The sequence below is a fragment of the Helicoverpa zea genome, chromosome 25, assembly GCF_022581195.2.
Source record: "Helicoverpa zea isolate HzStark_Cry1AcR chromosome 25, ilHelZeax1.1, whole genome shotgun sequence".
NCBI classification, from domain to species: Eukaryota; Metazoa; Arthropoda; class Insecta; order Lepidoptera; family Noctuidae; genus Helicoverpa; species Helicoverpa zea.
Window position 1 is genome coordinate 1,437,015 of NC_061476.1, and position 15,242 is coordinate 1,452,256.

At 35.4% G+C, this 15,242-nt stretch overlaps 1 protein-coding gene across 4 annotated transcripts in view; it reads right to left on the reverse strand.

Annotated features, from left to right (window-relative positions):
- Positions 1–15,242, reverse strand: part of LOC124642743 (muscle calcium channel subunit alpha-1-like) — a 79,075-nt gene that overhangs the window by 6,760 nt on the left and 57,073 nt on the right. For 3 of the 4 annotated variants that reach the window (XR_006985810.1, XM_047181360.1, XM_047181363.1), the window contains exons 23-42: positions 15,043–15,150; positions 13,514–13,566; positions 12,951–13,088; positions 12,062–12,176; positions 11,440–11,570; positions 10,873–11,017; positions 10,419–10,499; positions 10,161–10,265; positions 10,053–10,082; positions 9,421–9,609; positions 9,036–9,135; positions 8,462–8,646; positions 7,938–8,035; positions 7,718–7,806; positions 6,427–6,567; positions 5,932–6,097; positions 5,489–5,497; positions 4,399–4,564; positions 2,865–2,982; positions 2,340–2,418 (exon numbers count right to left, since the gene is read on the reverse strand). Coding sequence is in view for 3 of the 4 variants with exons in the window: in XM_047181360.1 (XP_047037316.1) it covers positions 2,340–2,418; positions 2,865–2,982; positions 4,399–4,564; positions 5,489–5,497; positions 5,932–6,097; positions 6,427–6,567; positions 7,718–7,806; positions 7,938–8,035; positions 8,462–8,646; positions 9,036–9,135; positions 9,421–9,609; positions 10,053–10,082; positions 10,161–10,265; positions 10,419–10,499; positions 10,873–11,017; positions 11,440–11,570; positions 12,062–12,176; positions 12,951–13,088; positions 13,514–13,566; positions 15,043–15,150 (2,246 nt within the window). In the remaining variant the exon portion in view is untranslated. The remainder of the gene's footprint in view (positions 1–2,339; positions 2,419–2,864; positions 2,983–4,398; positions 4,565–5,488; positions 5,498–5,931; positions 6,098–6,426; positions 6,568–7,717; positions 7,807–7,937; positions 8,036–8,461; positions 8,647–9,035; positions 9,136–9,420; positions 9,610–10,052; positions 10,083–10,160; positions 10,266–10,418; positions 10,500–10,872; positions 11,018–11,439; positions 11,571–12,061; positions 12,177–12,950; positions 13,089–13,513; positions 13,567–15,042; positions 15,151–15,242) is intronic. The other variant, XM_047181361.1, reaches the window with a different exon arrangement.

Here is a 15,242-nt window from a genome sequence, read left to right on the forward strand (position 1 = left end):
CTTCAATCGTAATCGAGTCGGGATTGGATCTCAGTCGAACCGAGTCGAACGTGAATCGTATGACGCTTAAGTAAAATTAGGAGAATCGGGCCCCTGGGCTCACCCACCAACAGAGATGAGACCACTTTGAATATACTTGTAAAGCACTAAATATAAAGATTTAAACTCATTTTTGCGAAGAATCCATGGGGTTATTTTGCTATAAATATTTTTGTCCGACCATAAATAAACTAATATTCTGCAAAAAGTAGTGCTGTTATGGCAGTGTTAGTTTTGTTATTGAACACCTTTAACTAGTTTTAATTCCAGTTTTAATGTATACATAAAAAATAAAACAGCTGCTATATAACAGTTAAAATTATTTTTGTTAACATTTCAATCAATATCAATAATAATGTCGTCTAAATATCCTGCCGGTGGATTAAATTGTGAGTGCTTGCCTCACCCTAGATACCATATTATTGAAATGATATGAGCACAACTTCCTACTGAGCGTCTACCTGTTATAGTTCGGCCGCTCAGAGAATGCGTTTCTGACACATCGCGATTGAACTGACGACGTAACTTTGTAATGGCGTTGCAGTACGATAAAAATATTTTTGCTGGTTGTTTATCGTTTTAACAATTGTTGAGCATTAAAACAACATTATTATATCAATAATAATCAATGAATGTTGTAATTTTGTGCCAAATTGAGTGTCAAATAACTTGGTAAACAATATTTTTCTAAATCTATACTGCGCTATTACAAGGTTATGTCAGCGCTTTATATTTGTAGTGCTGTGCTAAAAATAACAGGCAAGTATCGTAATCTGTTCTGGTTGATGGTTCTTATACAGTTATACTTATAATATAAAATAATACTTTTTGTTTTTCTTTTTAAGAATTTGAAAATAATGGACTATAGGATAACTTTTATGAAATATAAAAATAAAAGTATGATCAAACTGAACGCGCGAAAGAAAGTAGCATTTTTATATTTAGGTTGAAATTGGTAACCCCAAATGGCATCATGGGCCGTCATTTTGTGACGCTAAATAGTCGTTTGTTGTCGTTTCGTGCGCTAAGACTAAGTGCCCTGCCTCATTAGGACGCCAATGACGACGTCGCCGGCTACGTATCCAAGCAGTTAGTATTGAAATGTATGGAACGTCGCAACGTCGCCAAATTGGAGGCGTGGCCACGAGCTACAGTTCCCTATGTGGCTTCTGGCTACCGTGGCAACTTGGCGACGCGACGTGGCCACAGTAGCCACTATAATGTACACGGTAAAGCGCACCTCCCTCACACAGTCGCCAATGTGGTCGCCAATTAGCTTGCAATTTCTTGAGCGACGACGTAAACAATTGACTGTCGAGACGCCATGGCCACTCGACTTGGCGACATTTGGATGCCAGAAGTAGCCAGACCTGTGCCGCTTGCGACGTCGCCATGGCGTCCCAGTGAGGTAGAGCTCTAAAAACCTGATTTTGGAAGGTTTTGACCGAGATATCAGGATTGATTCTGTTATTGATAATACCTAATATAATTATACACGTAGGCGAAGATGATGATGAAGACACCACCTCCTCAAGCGAATCGGAGTCTGATTAATATTCTGTACGCACATTCAATTCAATGTACTTACTTTATTGCATAGAAATACAGATTGTAACTTTGTAACAAAGAATAAATAAAACGATTTTATTATATGAATATTACCTTTTTTTGGTTTCCACTTAAATAACTAAAATATAAATTTTAAATGATTCCGCCAATTTAAAACGAAAATAATCTTAAAATAATGCGGCGGTTTATTTTGGGGGAACGGTAACGAACTCAGTGTTATGTTGTGCCCATCACTAGTCCTGACTAACTGATAGGTGTCAGGAACGCATTCTCTGAACGGCCGAACGTAAGTAATACTGAGCGATGGCATCTCGACCCATTTCGTTTCTGTTAACCAGAATGTATACCTACGTAATATGTAAACCTATTTAGGTGCATATCTTTTTTTTGCCATGGAATTGAAGGTAGTGCCCATGTAACAATTTTAGTACAAACAAAAACCTACACAACGGCATATGCTATAACTCTGTTGGACAATGAGCCCAATTTGACTCATGGTCCTTTAGCAACGCTTGGCGCGGCGGTTCCGTGGATGGGTAGCCATTATTGTTAAAACGATTTCGTCCGTGTTAAGTTGAAGTTGGAAGCCAAGTTAAATTACAATGGCCGAACCCGTGGGCCTGAATGTAATTTGAGCATCTCTGACAATTGGTACGTCATTTGGGAAAAGACTTTGAAGACTGAATCACAAACCAGTATTTTAGATTTAAATTATTAATTGTTACACTCACATTTCCTCTTCAGGTATCTGGCCATCCATGCCCAGCTCTCTCCTCATCATGGTGCTAAGCGATTGGCCATCTTTGTCAACTGTAATGAAATAACATTAGTTATTTTAATAAAACCAAATCGAATGCCGACTTCTGCAGAAAAAAAAATGTTACTGAAATTGTTTATAAAAATAAGCATATTATCCTTTTTTAAGCGGCCCCGAGACCCTTAACAATATAAATTTTGAAAAATATTTTTTTTGTCGCTAAAACTCATTGCACAATTTTCAATATCAACTTTACTACACAGTAAATTTTGCGCAATATAATTTATCGTCTAGAGCGGGAGCGCCTTAAGCACTATCATCCCGTTGTATACGCGAAACACCATTGAATAAGAAACATTTTTCTTATTCTTGATTTATTTTCTTATGATTGATTTTCTATGTTATGTTATCTAACTAGCGACATACAAGAGGTTAGGGGCTATAAATTGTTTACACTCTCCCAAGGAACACTAAGGGCCAGCTTAATTGATTTTCTTACCACCATTTTGATTGGGTGACATATTTTGCATGGCAGTGCGTCTGTCCCTCCCGTAGAAACTCTCGCGGCCATGCTTCTTGATACTCGTCCATACTGCGCCAAACAGTGTGTGGTTGCGCTGAAATATAAACAAATACTTTATCTACGTCATCGGGATTTTTTTTTTTAATCTATCCTTCTTCTTAAACATAGGAATCGGTTGTTTAACTTAGCTATACTTTGATAGATCTATCCATTGGATTTCTCGGTTTTTACATAGGTGCAAATGTTATATGATCTTGATTGAGCCCATACATGTGTATGTATGTAACTGTAGTACTTATGCTCATTGTCCTTGTGTGAGTCAGCCACTCGATCATTAGCGAGCGCACCCGAGCTTACGCATACATAGACAATCTGTATGCTTACACACACAAGCAAAGGTCACCTTTATGAAATAAAACACATATTATTCTATTCCACTCAAAAATCAAAATCAAAAGTCATTTATTCAAAATAGGCTGAAAATCAGCACTTTTTGAAGGTCAAAGACGAACGGCAGATTTCGTACCGCATATTTTTGTTGTTGTTCAGTTATAGAATTTGTACCAATTATTAAGGCAACTAAGCCATTTATTTTCATGTTAGTGTTGTATTTTTAGAACTCCGGATTAATTAATTATACCAATTACAAGATTCAAGTAGTTAAACGTAATATAATCTTAAACTAAACGTAGTTCTGTTTTTAGAAGTTGCCATTTGTAAAATCATGAGGCTCGAAATGATAAATAATTATTTAAAAATAGAAATAACAGTAAATATAATTAACAATTTAAAAATATAAAATTATTTTCACCATCAATGTTTTTTTTGTATTGGCAATTATTTTATTGACAGGTAACGAAAATATTATAGAGTCTCTGTTCAGTTCTTTGATGTTGATTAAGAGACGAGCTGGGTAAACATTTATTTTATTACCATAACAATGTTACATAAACATTGTTATGGCCTAGCTAAAACAACCTACATGAGTGCACTGTAGTACATAACCTTAAAAAACAAAACTGGTTATAACTTTTACTTCCCAAGTTCTAAAAATCTAAGAATTTACAAAGGGCTTGTTTTTCATATTACCCACCAATTAAAAAAAATAGCCCATAACACGAAATTTTTTTAGCGGTACGAAAGACCCATACAAGTCTGCCATTCGCCTTTACAAAAGACAGCCCCGAACGCCCGCCCTTCACCACTTCCTACGTGTTTTTGCTGGGAAGAAGAAGTGGAGGAACAAACTCCCCAGCAACACAATTCCGTCTGTATGGTTTAAAGAACCATATATAAAATATTAAAAATATCATTATACAACATTGTATACATAAATTCGTATATAAAAATCAATTAAATAGCTAATCATGTTGGCTAGTACACACCTTACCCACGCAGTTACAAAAACAGTGAAAAAAAACAAATTATGACGCCTCCATTCAGTGAAGATAGACAGAGTTTAGGGCGTACCCACCGACATGTCAAACAGTTTTTATGAAAAATGACTTACCCTATGCATAGGCTCAACGACTTCTCCGACGCATTCATCCAAGTTCCCAGATATAGCTCTCTTCAACTCCGGTCCAGCTTCATGTAAGGTCCTCAATCCAGCTTGTAATGTCATCTGATTGTTCTGCAGGGATGCTGCAGCAGCCTGCTCCTTGCGCTTTCTGAATCTGTTTTCATTTACGTGGAAATGATGAAATCTTTGGCTAATGTTGGTTGGATTGTGTTTTTGTGCTGTTTGTGATTAGACTGTGACTTTATTGTGTCTGTATTGTTGTCTACAAGTCTATAAATATATATCACAGCATCTCTAATAAGATTATTTACAGCTAAATTATTTTCATTATCCATTTTTATTGTCTATTCAATGGATAAGTTAACTACGTTAACTTTAATTTGTAAGTGTGATATCAAACACAAAAATGGTGACTAACTGTTAAAGTTCCAAACATGTATACTCTGTGTCACAGAATTACAACCATTTGCCTAAATTGTTTAACTTTATGTTAAAAAGCCGATTTAACTAGCCCTCACCTTTTTCATGCAAAACATCTGACAAAACACAAAATTAAACCAAATCCACTCAAAAAAGATCAGAAAAAAGATAAAATAAATGAAGACTGTGCGTTTTAAGCAAGTGATTGTAAATACACAAGTTATTACACGGAGGTAACATGCTTTGGATAAATCGAAAAAAAACGTATCGAAAATTGTCATGCTGTCAACAATATATTTGGAAAATGCATTGAACTCGGAGAAAAAGAACACCTTATGAAAGGCATGGAAGCTGAAATCAATAAAAATGTATCAAGAATCATACAATCACCGACTGATATTCTTGAACATACGACTTAAAATGGCTATGTAATTACTTCTACTTTGATCTTACTAAATAAAGCTTTATATACAGATGATCGTATGAATCTAAAATCTCAAATATATAAAACGGAACATCATAACCAAAATTCAGAACAAAATCTCTCAAGCGGCTCCCTTGGCGTAAAAACTAGTAAATTTGCCAAGAAAGCAAGCGTAAATACAGCATTTGTAAATAAAAATCTTCGAATGTTGCTTAATACTCGTGACTGACTTACGCATGGTTCCTATAAAAATAGAAATGTAGATGTTAATGATTGTGCTCACAAAGAAAATAAAGTAAATGAATACAATATGAGTGATGGAGTGACCTCTGTTAAAGTGAATGATTTTGAACACACGAGGGAAAAAATATAGTATTCGCTTATCACTAAAGAATTTCAAGGAACTTACTAAGACCTTCGAATAGGATTTCACCAAGTTGGTTTACATTACAGAAAATTTTATATCTATTCTACATCCCCCTTATTTAGACAAAAAAAATATTTCGCTGATTATTTTAGGTGGATATATAAAATAAATAATATATAACCCTAAAAAACTATACAATAAACTCGAAATTTTGAGTGAATGAGTGAATAACAAGTTAATTTACCTAGACGACATCATACTACCTACACATAAAAGATTATTATTTTAGTCAAATATTGTACTAACTAACCTTCTGAAATAGTCCTGAATAAGGAATGTAGCGTAGAACTTTCCAACGGTGATCTCATTAGGATCCCCTGGGGGAGGTACCACTTGATCTAGAAGCTTCGGCGACGTTCGTTTCCAAACCTTTTTGATGATTGCTCGGAGTTCGGTGTTGCATTCGTCGATAACACCTGTTATGGAGAAAATGTTGTTTTGTGTAAGCAGCATTGGAAGATTAAATGGCTCAGTGTTTAATTAATTGTAAGAATATTACGTAAGTCTTAAAATGATCATCAGTTTCAACAATCTTACTGGGTACTCTATTGCTAATTTTAAGTCTTTTATTTTTAGTGAGACGAGGGAAGACCTTAGCGAGTAAAACATAAGTCGTTCTAAATTGCGATCCTAAAATATTACTAACGTAATTAAAGGCACTACACAAGCAAACACTACACGTCTTCGATGATGTAAATACTTATATATAACATGTCTAGCCTAACTATTTTATAGTTTCACAAACCTGTAGTCTTAATCTGCAGCTGTGTTCTAACTACGGCAAAGAGCGTAGCGTTGAAGTTGACAGTGCCGTCAGAGTTCAACGGCATGTTCATAGACACTAGACGTTTGCATGCTGTCCGGTGAGGACAGAGCTTGCCGAAACCTGAAAACAGTAGTAGTAATAGTTCATCTTTTACAAGCCAAAATGTCTGACAACCAGTCTTACTAAAGAATATCAAATAAAAAATAGTTGGTCGCCATGATGAACGCAAGACAGCTATATTATTTGGATAATTTTAATTTCTCCCATTCAATCTCTTTGACTCGATGACACTTATTTTGTTTTTATTTATTATTATTTTTTTAATGTTTTTACATAATGGACAAGATACATTCTTTGTATTAATTCTTTGTTTTGGATTTTAGTAAATAAGGACCACTACTTCGCGAGAACTGATAATTTGATCTTGATATTGAGTTGTGTAGCAGTGAGTACGTCATGCTCCCTTAGACGGCACTGCTTGCGGTAGCGTCGGCGGTCGGGTTGCCTCCCTCCCTCAAAAATGTGCGAGGGGGGCGATGGCTGATCCTCGCGTTATGCTCGTGAACGGGTGCTGCTTGTGGTGCCAAGTCGTCTTACTGACTATATATTAGTTTTTTTTTTAATTTTGTAAACTCTTTTTATTTTACTTATGTTCTGGCTGAGCGGTCTAATTTACTAATTTACTAGTTTATAAAAGAATAGCACATGTAGGTGGGCACTCCCTTATATCCTATTAAGTGTAAATAATTGGAGGCTATAATTTTATTTTCATCAAACATATTAAATGCTTGAGTTAGTTAAGGTATGTAGGGTGAGTGCTAGCTAGCATGTGGTGTATAAATAATTTTTACTGAAATTTTGTGTCAATATTGCATATTGTCCTCTATTGTGGAATACAAATTACATTGTATGCAAATGTACATATTAAACATTGTTTAAGGTTCTTCTAACCTACACACAGACATGTGTTGCTGGGGAGTTTGTTGCGCCACTTCTTCTTCCCAGCAAAAACACATAGGAAGTGGTGAAGGGTGGGCGTTTTGGAGGCTGTCTATTGTAAATTCCTGACGTTCAAAAAGTGCTGTCTTGCAGCCAAGTTTGAATAAATGATTTTTGATTTTGATTTTTTGATTTTGATTTATCAGGGTTCCCAGGTAACTGGGTTAAACGTACAGGCAGCCGCTTCAAGTAACACATTGCTACTTAGCTACATCCAGTTAGATTTTAAGTACAAATGAAGATGATGATAAATTTAGAACAGTAGACTTACCTAAAGGTGGACTAATTTTCCTTAACAATGTTACAACGTCCAAGTGCTTGATTCTTCCCTTCGCGTCAGGGTCATATTCACTCCATAATCTGAAATTCATAATTTCAGTGTTAGATAGCGAAGGCTATACTGTACTTTTATTAGGGTGCTAAGTGTACCTTTAAGGAGTTCCTACAGAAAGCAGTAGAAATTGCCAAAAAGTTAAAACATGATACCTTACCTAACGAATTCATCAAGATGATGAGGTCCCAAAATGGACCAATCTCTGGTCAAGTAGTCGAAGTTATCCATGATGACGGCCACGAACAGGTTGATGATCTGTAAATAGGAATTCAAAATTATTTAATTCAATCTGCCACATTTTGTGCAGCAAATTATTCTCCATACTGACCGAGACCTTCTCTCGAAGCCAGGCACAAAGTATTATTCTACCTCTCAATTCGATTGCATTTACCCTCTTTGGCAGTTTTCATGTACATAATTTGTGTTCCACAGTTACAGTTACATAGAAAAACAACTATATATGTGTTGTTGTCATATTTTAAAACTTGGCAGTTTTCATGTACATAATTTGTGTTCCACAGTTACAGTTACATAGAAAAACAACTATATATGTGTTGTTGTCATATTTTAAAACTTCATGAAATGCGACCATCTCATGAAATGAAGTTATCAAATCCTCGATATAGGTAGTTACAGCTTACGAAATATTTACCACACGCAGCAATATAAAAACCAACTCACCAAAAAAGTACAAAGTAGCGAGAACGAGATAAAGTAAGGGAAGGCCATCCAATTTCCGCAGTCGGTATTCAGATCGGGCTGGGCATCCTTGTCATAGCGGTCCGGCTTCATGCAGTGCAAGGGTGCCCCTGGACGCTCGTCTATGTTCGGGGATAACGCCATCATTATGTCTTGCCATGCTTCTCCTGAAATTTTCATTTTTGTAACGTTGAGTCAAAAGTGAGTTTTGAACAAAATGGTAACTTGGCGAAACTCAAAAGGAGTCGCAGATGTTGTCATAAGGGTTAATGGGTCTTGAGTGTTCCGGAAAGCATGTGTAATTGGTGTCCTGTCTGTCGTTTGAATATCTTTGACAGTCGTTAGGCGAATTTAGTCTGAAAGTCTGTCAACCAGTCTCACCAAGAGGTATTGGGTTGTCTAGAGGTTGAGAAGGTCACACAAGCGGTCGCTCTATGTAAAACATCGGTATTCAACTGAATCCGGTTAGACTGGGAGCAGACACGATATTCTAGTTGGGAAGCAGCTAGGCTCATCTGAAATGATAATAGCCTCATAATGTGAAGGCAGAACTAACCTGTAGCAGATCTGAATAGCACCATGAGAGCTCCTCCAAATGTCTTGAAGTTATTGTTGCTGCTGATTACATCGTCGTCTGGAAACACTTTACCGAAAAGCTGCAAAGCAAATCAAAGTAAATTATTAATTAATCAGGTATTTGTACCTAGTAGTAGTACTAAGTAGTTTCAAGTTTACTTAAATAAGTGACTAGATTTTACCAAGAGTAACTACACTAGCAGTTCCCCGAGGTTCCACCCGCATCTCGAGGAAACTTCTTTTAGTACTCAGACAAAAAAGAGTTGCTTGATAGCGCGACAGAGGATTACTCTCGCATTTATAATACATTAAGTAAGGATGTGGACGTAGTGTTCGTAAGACTACGAAAAAAATGCAACTCTTACCTGCATCCCAACGACAGCATAAATAAAGAACAGTAGAACAATCAACAAGGCTACATAAGGCAGCGCTTGGAACGACTTGATGAAGGTCCATAGAAGAGTCCTGATGCGCTCTCCTCGGGACAGCAGCTTGATCAGACGCATGGCTCGGAAGAGACGGAAGAATGTTATGTATTTGAGTAGGTTTGAACCCTGGAAGGTGAGAATGATATTAAAATGATAATGATATTAGAATGATTAGAGTCTTGTATAAAAGAAAGGTTTTTTATATTTCATTAAGATCTAATAGTATCTAAGTTAATCGTGGGTTCAAATGAGCGAACGAATGAATCTGTTTTGATCTGATTTTTTTTTCAAATGAAGTTTTAATAAGGGCAGGTGGACAATGATGGCGATCATCACTGTCCACCTGCCTTTATTACAATTTTATCTGGTGGGGGCAGCAAGTTTTGAGATCATTTTGTAAGTATGTCATTTAATTTATAGCCATCCATATTTTTTCTAGACACATTATTCTAGCTATATGTATATAGAATCTGGGAATGAAACTCAATTCATTAATTCTTTCTTTTGTCGCTCCTATTCTTTGCATCCATCCACATCCATACGCTATATCATTAAAAAAAATATCTTACATCTTTATTAGCTTTGGTGACGTGCCCAAACTGTAAAAAAGACACAACAGTTAATATTTCTGCTACCACATCATTATCTGTAGTAGGTATTTCAATAAAATTACTTACCACAACTGGTTTCTTGTTTTCATTAACTTGAGTGACCACAATGTCTATAATACTACCAACTACTAATATGAAATCTGTCGTATTCCACGCGTCTCCGAAATAATTCTGAAAGAAAAATTATATAAAACAATCCCGACAATTTACAAAATAGTAATATTTGACATGGTGTTATGCCAGTTTCTGTAGATATCTTATACTTAATATATGGCTATGAGAATAAAGATATTCGGGATACAAATAAGGAAGACAAAAACTTACCTTAAATCTAAATGCAGCTAACTTGAACACAAATTCAAGCATGAAAACTGTTGTCAGCACCATGTTTACGAAATCCAGACCCTGAAAAACAAAACAATAAAGATACAGGATGTACGCAAAGCGAAAGATTTTACAGCAGTGGATTTTCAGATCGAAGTCGTGGTGGCCTAAAGTGGGCAAAGAACCAACCTCTAACTTTTCTAAGTGTGTATGTACTTTCTAAGTAATCTGAGACACCGATGGCTGATAAAAAGGGTGAAGGAAAACATCTTGAGGAAACCTGGACTATATAGTCTGATTTCAGACTGATGATGATTTCACCAACCCGCATTGAGCAAGCGTGGTGATTAATGCTCAATCCTTCTTCTTGTGAGAGGAGGCCGCACCCCAGCAGTGGGGCGATAAAAAGGCTTTCTGTTACACAGAAACAGTAACAACAACTATAGAGACCCACCTTCTTATAATCCTGCGATGCTCCATGGAACTTCATCATGAGCGCCACCGTGTTCAGCACGATGAAGAAGAAGATACAGTATTCAAACCGCTGTGACGTCACAAACCACCAGGTCTTGTATTGGATCCTGTGCTTTGGGATATATCTGGAAGATAGGAAAAAATGAAATACGTTGGTATATTTAATTTCTTTCAGACATCAAACCCATTTTTTTTTTCAAAAATAGGCGTATGAGACATTTTGAAACTTCTAGGTTCCGAAAGTGGGTCGTATGAAGAAGAACTGGCAATAAACTTTATAAAGATTCATTTCAACATTCAAAACACTAGACATAAACAACATAAATACTATAAATATCCCACTATCTACCTACCATTGACTATTTCACCAATGGTTTTACTCGCGTCCCGAAGAAGCTACTTCGCGCACCCAGTTAACGAGTAGTCTAACTTCTTCTAATCAAACAAACTCTTCAGTTTCTATTGATACCTACACTATGCGCTTGAGTTATTTTTATAACCTGTTTTTTGTCTATAATTAGGAAACCAACCAGGTATCCAGACTTACCGTCTAACAGGTTTAGCCTTCAACGCGAATTCTATGCAATTCCTCTGATTCTTGTCCAGCTCGCAGTCCTTGAACTCCTGCTCTCCTTCTTTCTGGAATGTTACTATGACGAAACCTACGAAGATGTTCACCTAGAAGATGGAATATATGATTATTATATGTCGAAGCATTATTTTAAGAACTGCTTAAGCTTTGTCATAGAAGTAATTTGCAAAAATAATTGAGGGTCAACTAAGAAGTTGAATAGGCTGTGGCATGGCTTTTTACTGTCACAATTTTATCACTTTCTTCAAATATTAGCTCTTAAGATAAAAGAAGAAAGTAAGGGTGTTCAGTTCAAAATTTGATTGCACCTTGAATACTCCAGAAGATCATTTGTGGTTGTTCTCGATATAATATCTATGCATACCTCTATGTTTTTGCACCTACTAGAGATCGGAATTTGTCATTACTTGTATGGGGCTAATTTCATTAATTCATCTCTACTAAGCTAATCAACAGGTATAATATTGGGAAAAGCCGTAAATGCAGAAACATGGCAGTTTGGAAATTAGATAAATTACATAAGCTTTTGGTAATTTTTCATAATCAGCTATATGCATTATAATCACTTGAATCTTACCATGAAGAACGCTATAACAATAATGTAGCTGATGTAGAAGAAGGCGACTAGAGGTCTGGAGTTCTCTATGGGTCCGTGACGCTCCTCGTTAGAATCCATCGATGTTGACAGTAATCTGGAAATATGCAGAGAAAATACTTTTACCTCTGTACTGAAGAAACTAACGAAGCAAGTTTACCTACTTTGGCTTTTAATGGAAAGAAGAAAGAAAGAAAGAAAGAAAAACATTTTATTCAATCGAGTGACACAAGAACAAAAGCAAAAGAAAAAAAAAATGTCATAAAAAAATAAAAATACGCATTACAAAGAGACGACACGAGATGAAGGTACATAACGGGAAATATGTGTCACACCCGCGTGAAACGGCCCTCGCTCAGCATAATGCTGAGACCCTATACGGGACAAAAGCCTGAGCGCTGATTTTCAGCGAGCGCCGAAGCTGACGCGATGACGTCTGCTGGAGCAAGTTTTAAATAGGGTATAAAAAAAAAATATTCTCTAGTTCCGATATAATATTTGGACATGTAATTGGTGTTGCGAGTACGTCTCGTCAGAACCTTGTCACTTAAAAAAAACTATTGATTCGGTTGAAGATTGTTTGCTACTCATACCGCTATGCACAAAGACCACGGGCTTAGTCGGTAGACTTGCAATGGATAGATTTCTACTACCAAATTTCATCTGTATAAAACTACATAGGTACGGTAGACTGCACATCAGTGGTAACTGTCATGTACCTTAACTCAATAGTGATAAGTACGATTTTCCTATGAATCTGTTACCACTGACCTGAAGTTGACTGTACTACTTATGGTACATATCGTTACGCCGTTTTTATAGCAGACAAGCCTAACACCCACTTTTTTCGTTGGAGGTTAAAAAATCTTACCCAGGCCACCCCTCAAAGGTGGACACGGTGAAGAGAGTCAGCATTCCATTGAGTACATCATCGAAATTGAACTTGTTTCGAATCCAAAACCGTTCCTCTATCACAAGCTTGCCATTCTTGTAAATTAGGTATGTGCCCCTGAAATATATACATAAAAAAACATTCATGTACATAATTATATTGCCAAGTATATAGGTGGTACGGGTACGCGTAATAAACAAATTGATAAAAAATATGCCTGTTTGTCTCTGCAAATCACCTATCTACATATTTTCTATTTTTATTTTTTGTATATTTAAAGTCAATGCGCAAACTGATGAAAATGAAATGAAAATGTAACGGTTACCATGCACAAAATACAATCTTCTAATCTACTTAGAAGAAGTCCATTCTATTGCCTATCAATACCTGCAATATATGCCTGTCTGCTTGGCTACCGTAGGCCATAAAATCTTACCACAATAATTATTTCAGAAATTCTTCAAATAATCATTTTTATTTCTTACTCATATTACAAAAAAACAAACTTTTGATCTTTGTACTCAATAAAAAAAAATACTCACGCGCATTCCTCTTCCGTAACTTTGGTGATATCTGTACATCTATAGAATTTACCCTGAAATCATTATAATATTACACCACAAATGTTCATATAAAAAAATTCTGTTCACCGACTCTTGGACTACATCATTCGATACTTATAGTCCGAGAGCCCGACTCCAATGTTTAAAAATGGAAAAGAAATGACAAAGACATTATTTTGGGGATATTTTTACATACTAACAGAATCACCTGACCTCGTTTACTAAAATTTCAATAAATAAAGCGAAGCACATAAAACAAATTATTAGTACATTGGATAACAACATAGCTGATACCTAGTTATTTTAGCATTAACCTAACTTGAAGTATGACTAACAATCATAAAAATATTTCTTTAAATAAATCTTGAAACTAACTTTTTTATACTTTGCCAAATAAATTATGGTCGTCAGTCATAAAATTATCATAGTTGAAGATAGAAAACTGATTTGGATATTTTGTAAAGATACAAAAAAGAATATATTACAAACCTTTTACCCTGTACGCCTATTTTTAAAATAATACAAATATTGTCATCAAATTACCTTAAACAACTGTATACCCACAACAGCGAACATGAATTGCAGCATATGATTTATAATGAAAATATTTCCAATTGACTTGATAGAAGCAAACACACATTTGACCACATACTAAAGCACAAAAAATGCAAAAAATGTTAAAGCGGCCAAAATAAAACGTTACCCAATTGAAGTATATTTTTTTATAATTTTTTGTGTTTTTATTTTCGCCCATTTGTCCCAATGTGCGTTTGTGTAGGTGTATGCAAACCACGATGCATAAGTTTGTGGAAAAAAAAAACAAAATGCAAAAATTAAATAAAAAATGTTAGGAAAAAAAACAAAAAAACTGGGGGGAAATGTCACCTACTTACATCGCGTTAGTCCTTGGTTTTACAGAAACAAAAAAAAATCTTTATTCGCTTTTGTACAAACGTGTCAGGGTCCCGGTCTGACTGTAGCTTTTCAACAATAAAAAAAAAACCTTAAACACACTAATAAACCAAGTACCTCACTCCTAGTTTTCGAGTGAAATGTCAAGGTAGGGCATTGTGCAACAGAAACACACCGAAGCACTTAATTTTGAGTCCAAAAAATCACAAAATTCGTAAAAAAAAAACTTAAAAAACATCACACAACACCTTTGGGCTAATTTTAATTGAAAAATAAAAACAAAACGAAGCATGCAAGCTCCTAGATAGAAATAACAAAATAGAATTTTTTGGACCCACGGGCAGAAGCGAAAAAAAATTGTTAGTAAACTAATTTTTTGGATTGCACGTAAATAAGCCTCACACATATTAAAGAAACGAAATCAGATGATTTGTGTAGAAAAGTAGATTTTTTAGAAAATATAGTGCAAGAATAATTTCCGGGTGCATAAAATACTTACTTCCATATAATGTAAATTGTAAATAAATTGACCCAAAGGTGTCTTAGTGAGTAAAAAAAATTTTAATATTGTTTGTCAATTTTTTCCTCTTCCCTACCTTGAACATTTGCACTCCCATGACAGCAAACATGAACTGTAGAAGATTTGTCACCAACAAAATGTTGCCAATCGTCTTAATAGCGACGATCACACATTGTACTACGTGCTAAAAATTGATAAAAATACTCTCTGTTTATTCTATCTCTACAAATTTATTATTTTACGAAGATATTATCAAATTATTTTGAGTAAGAATAG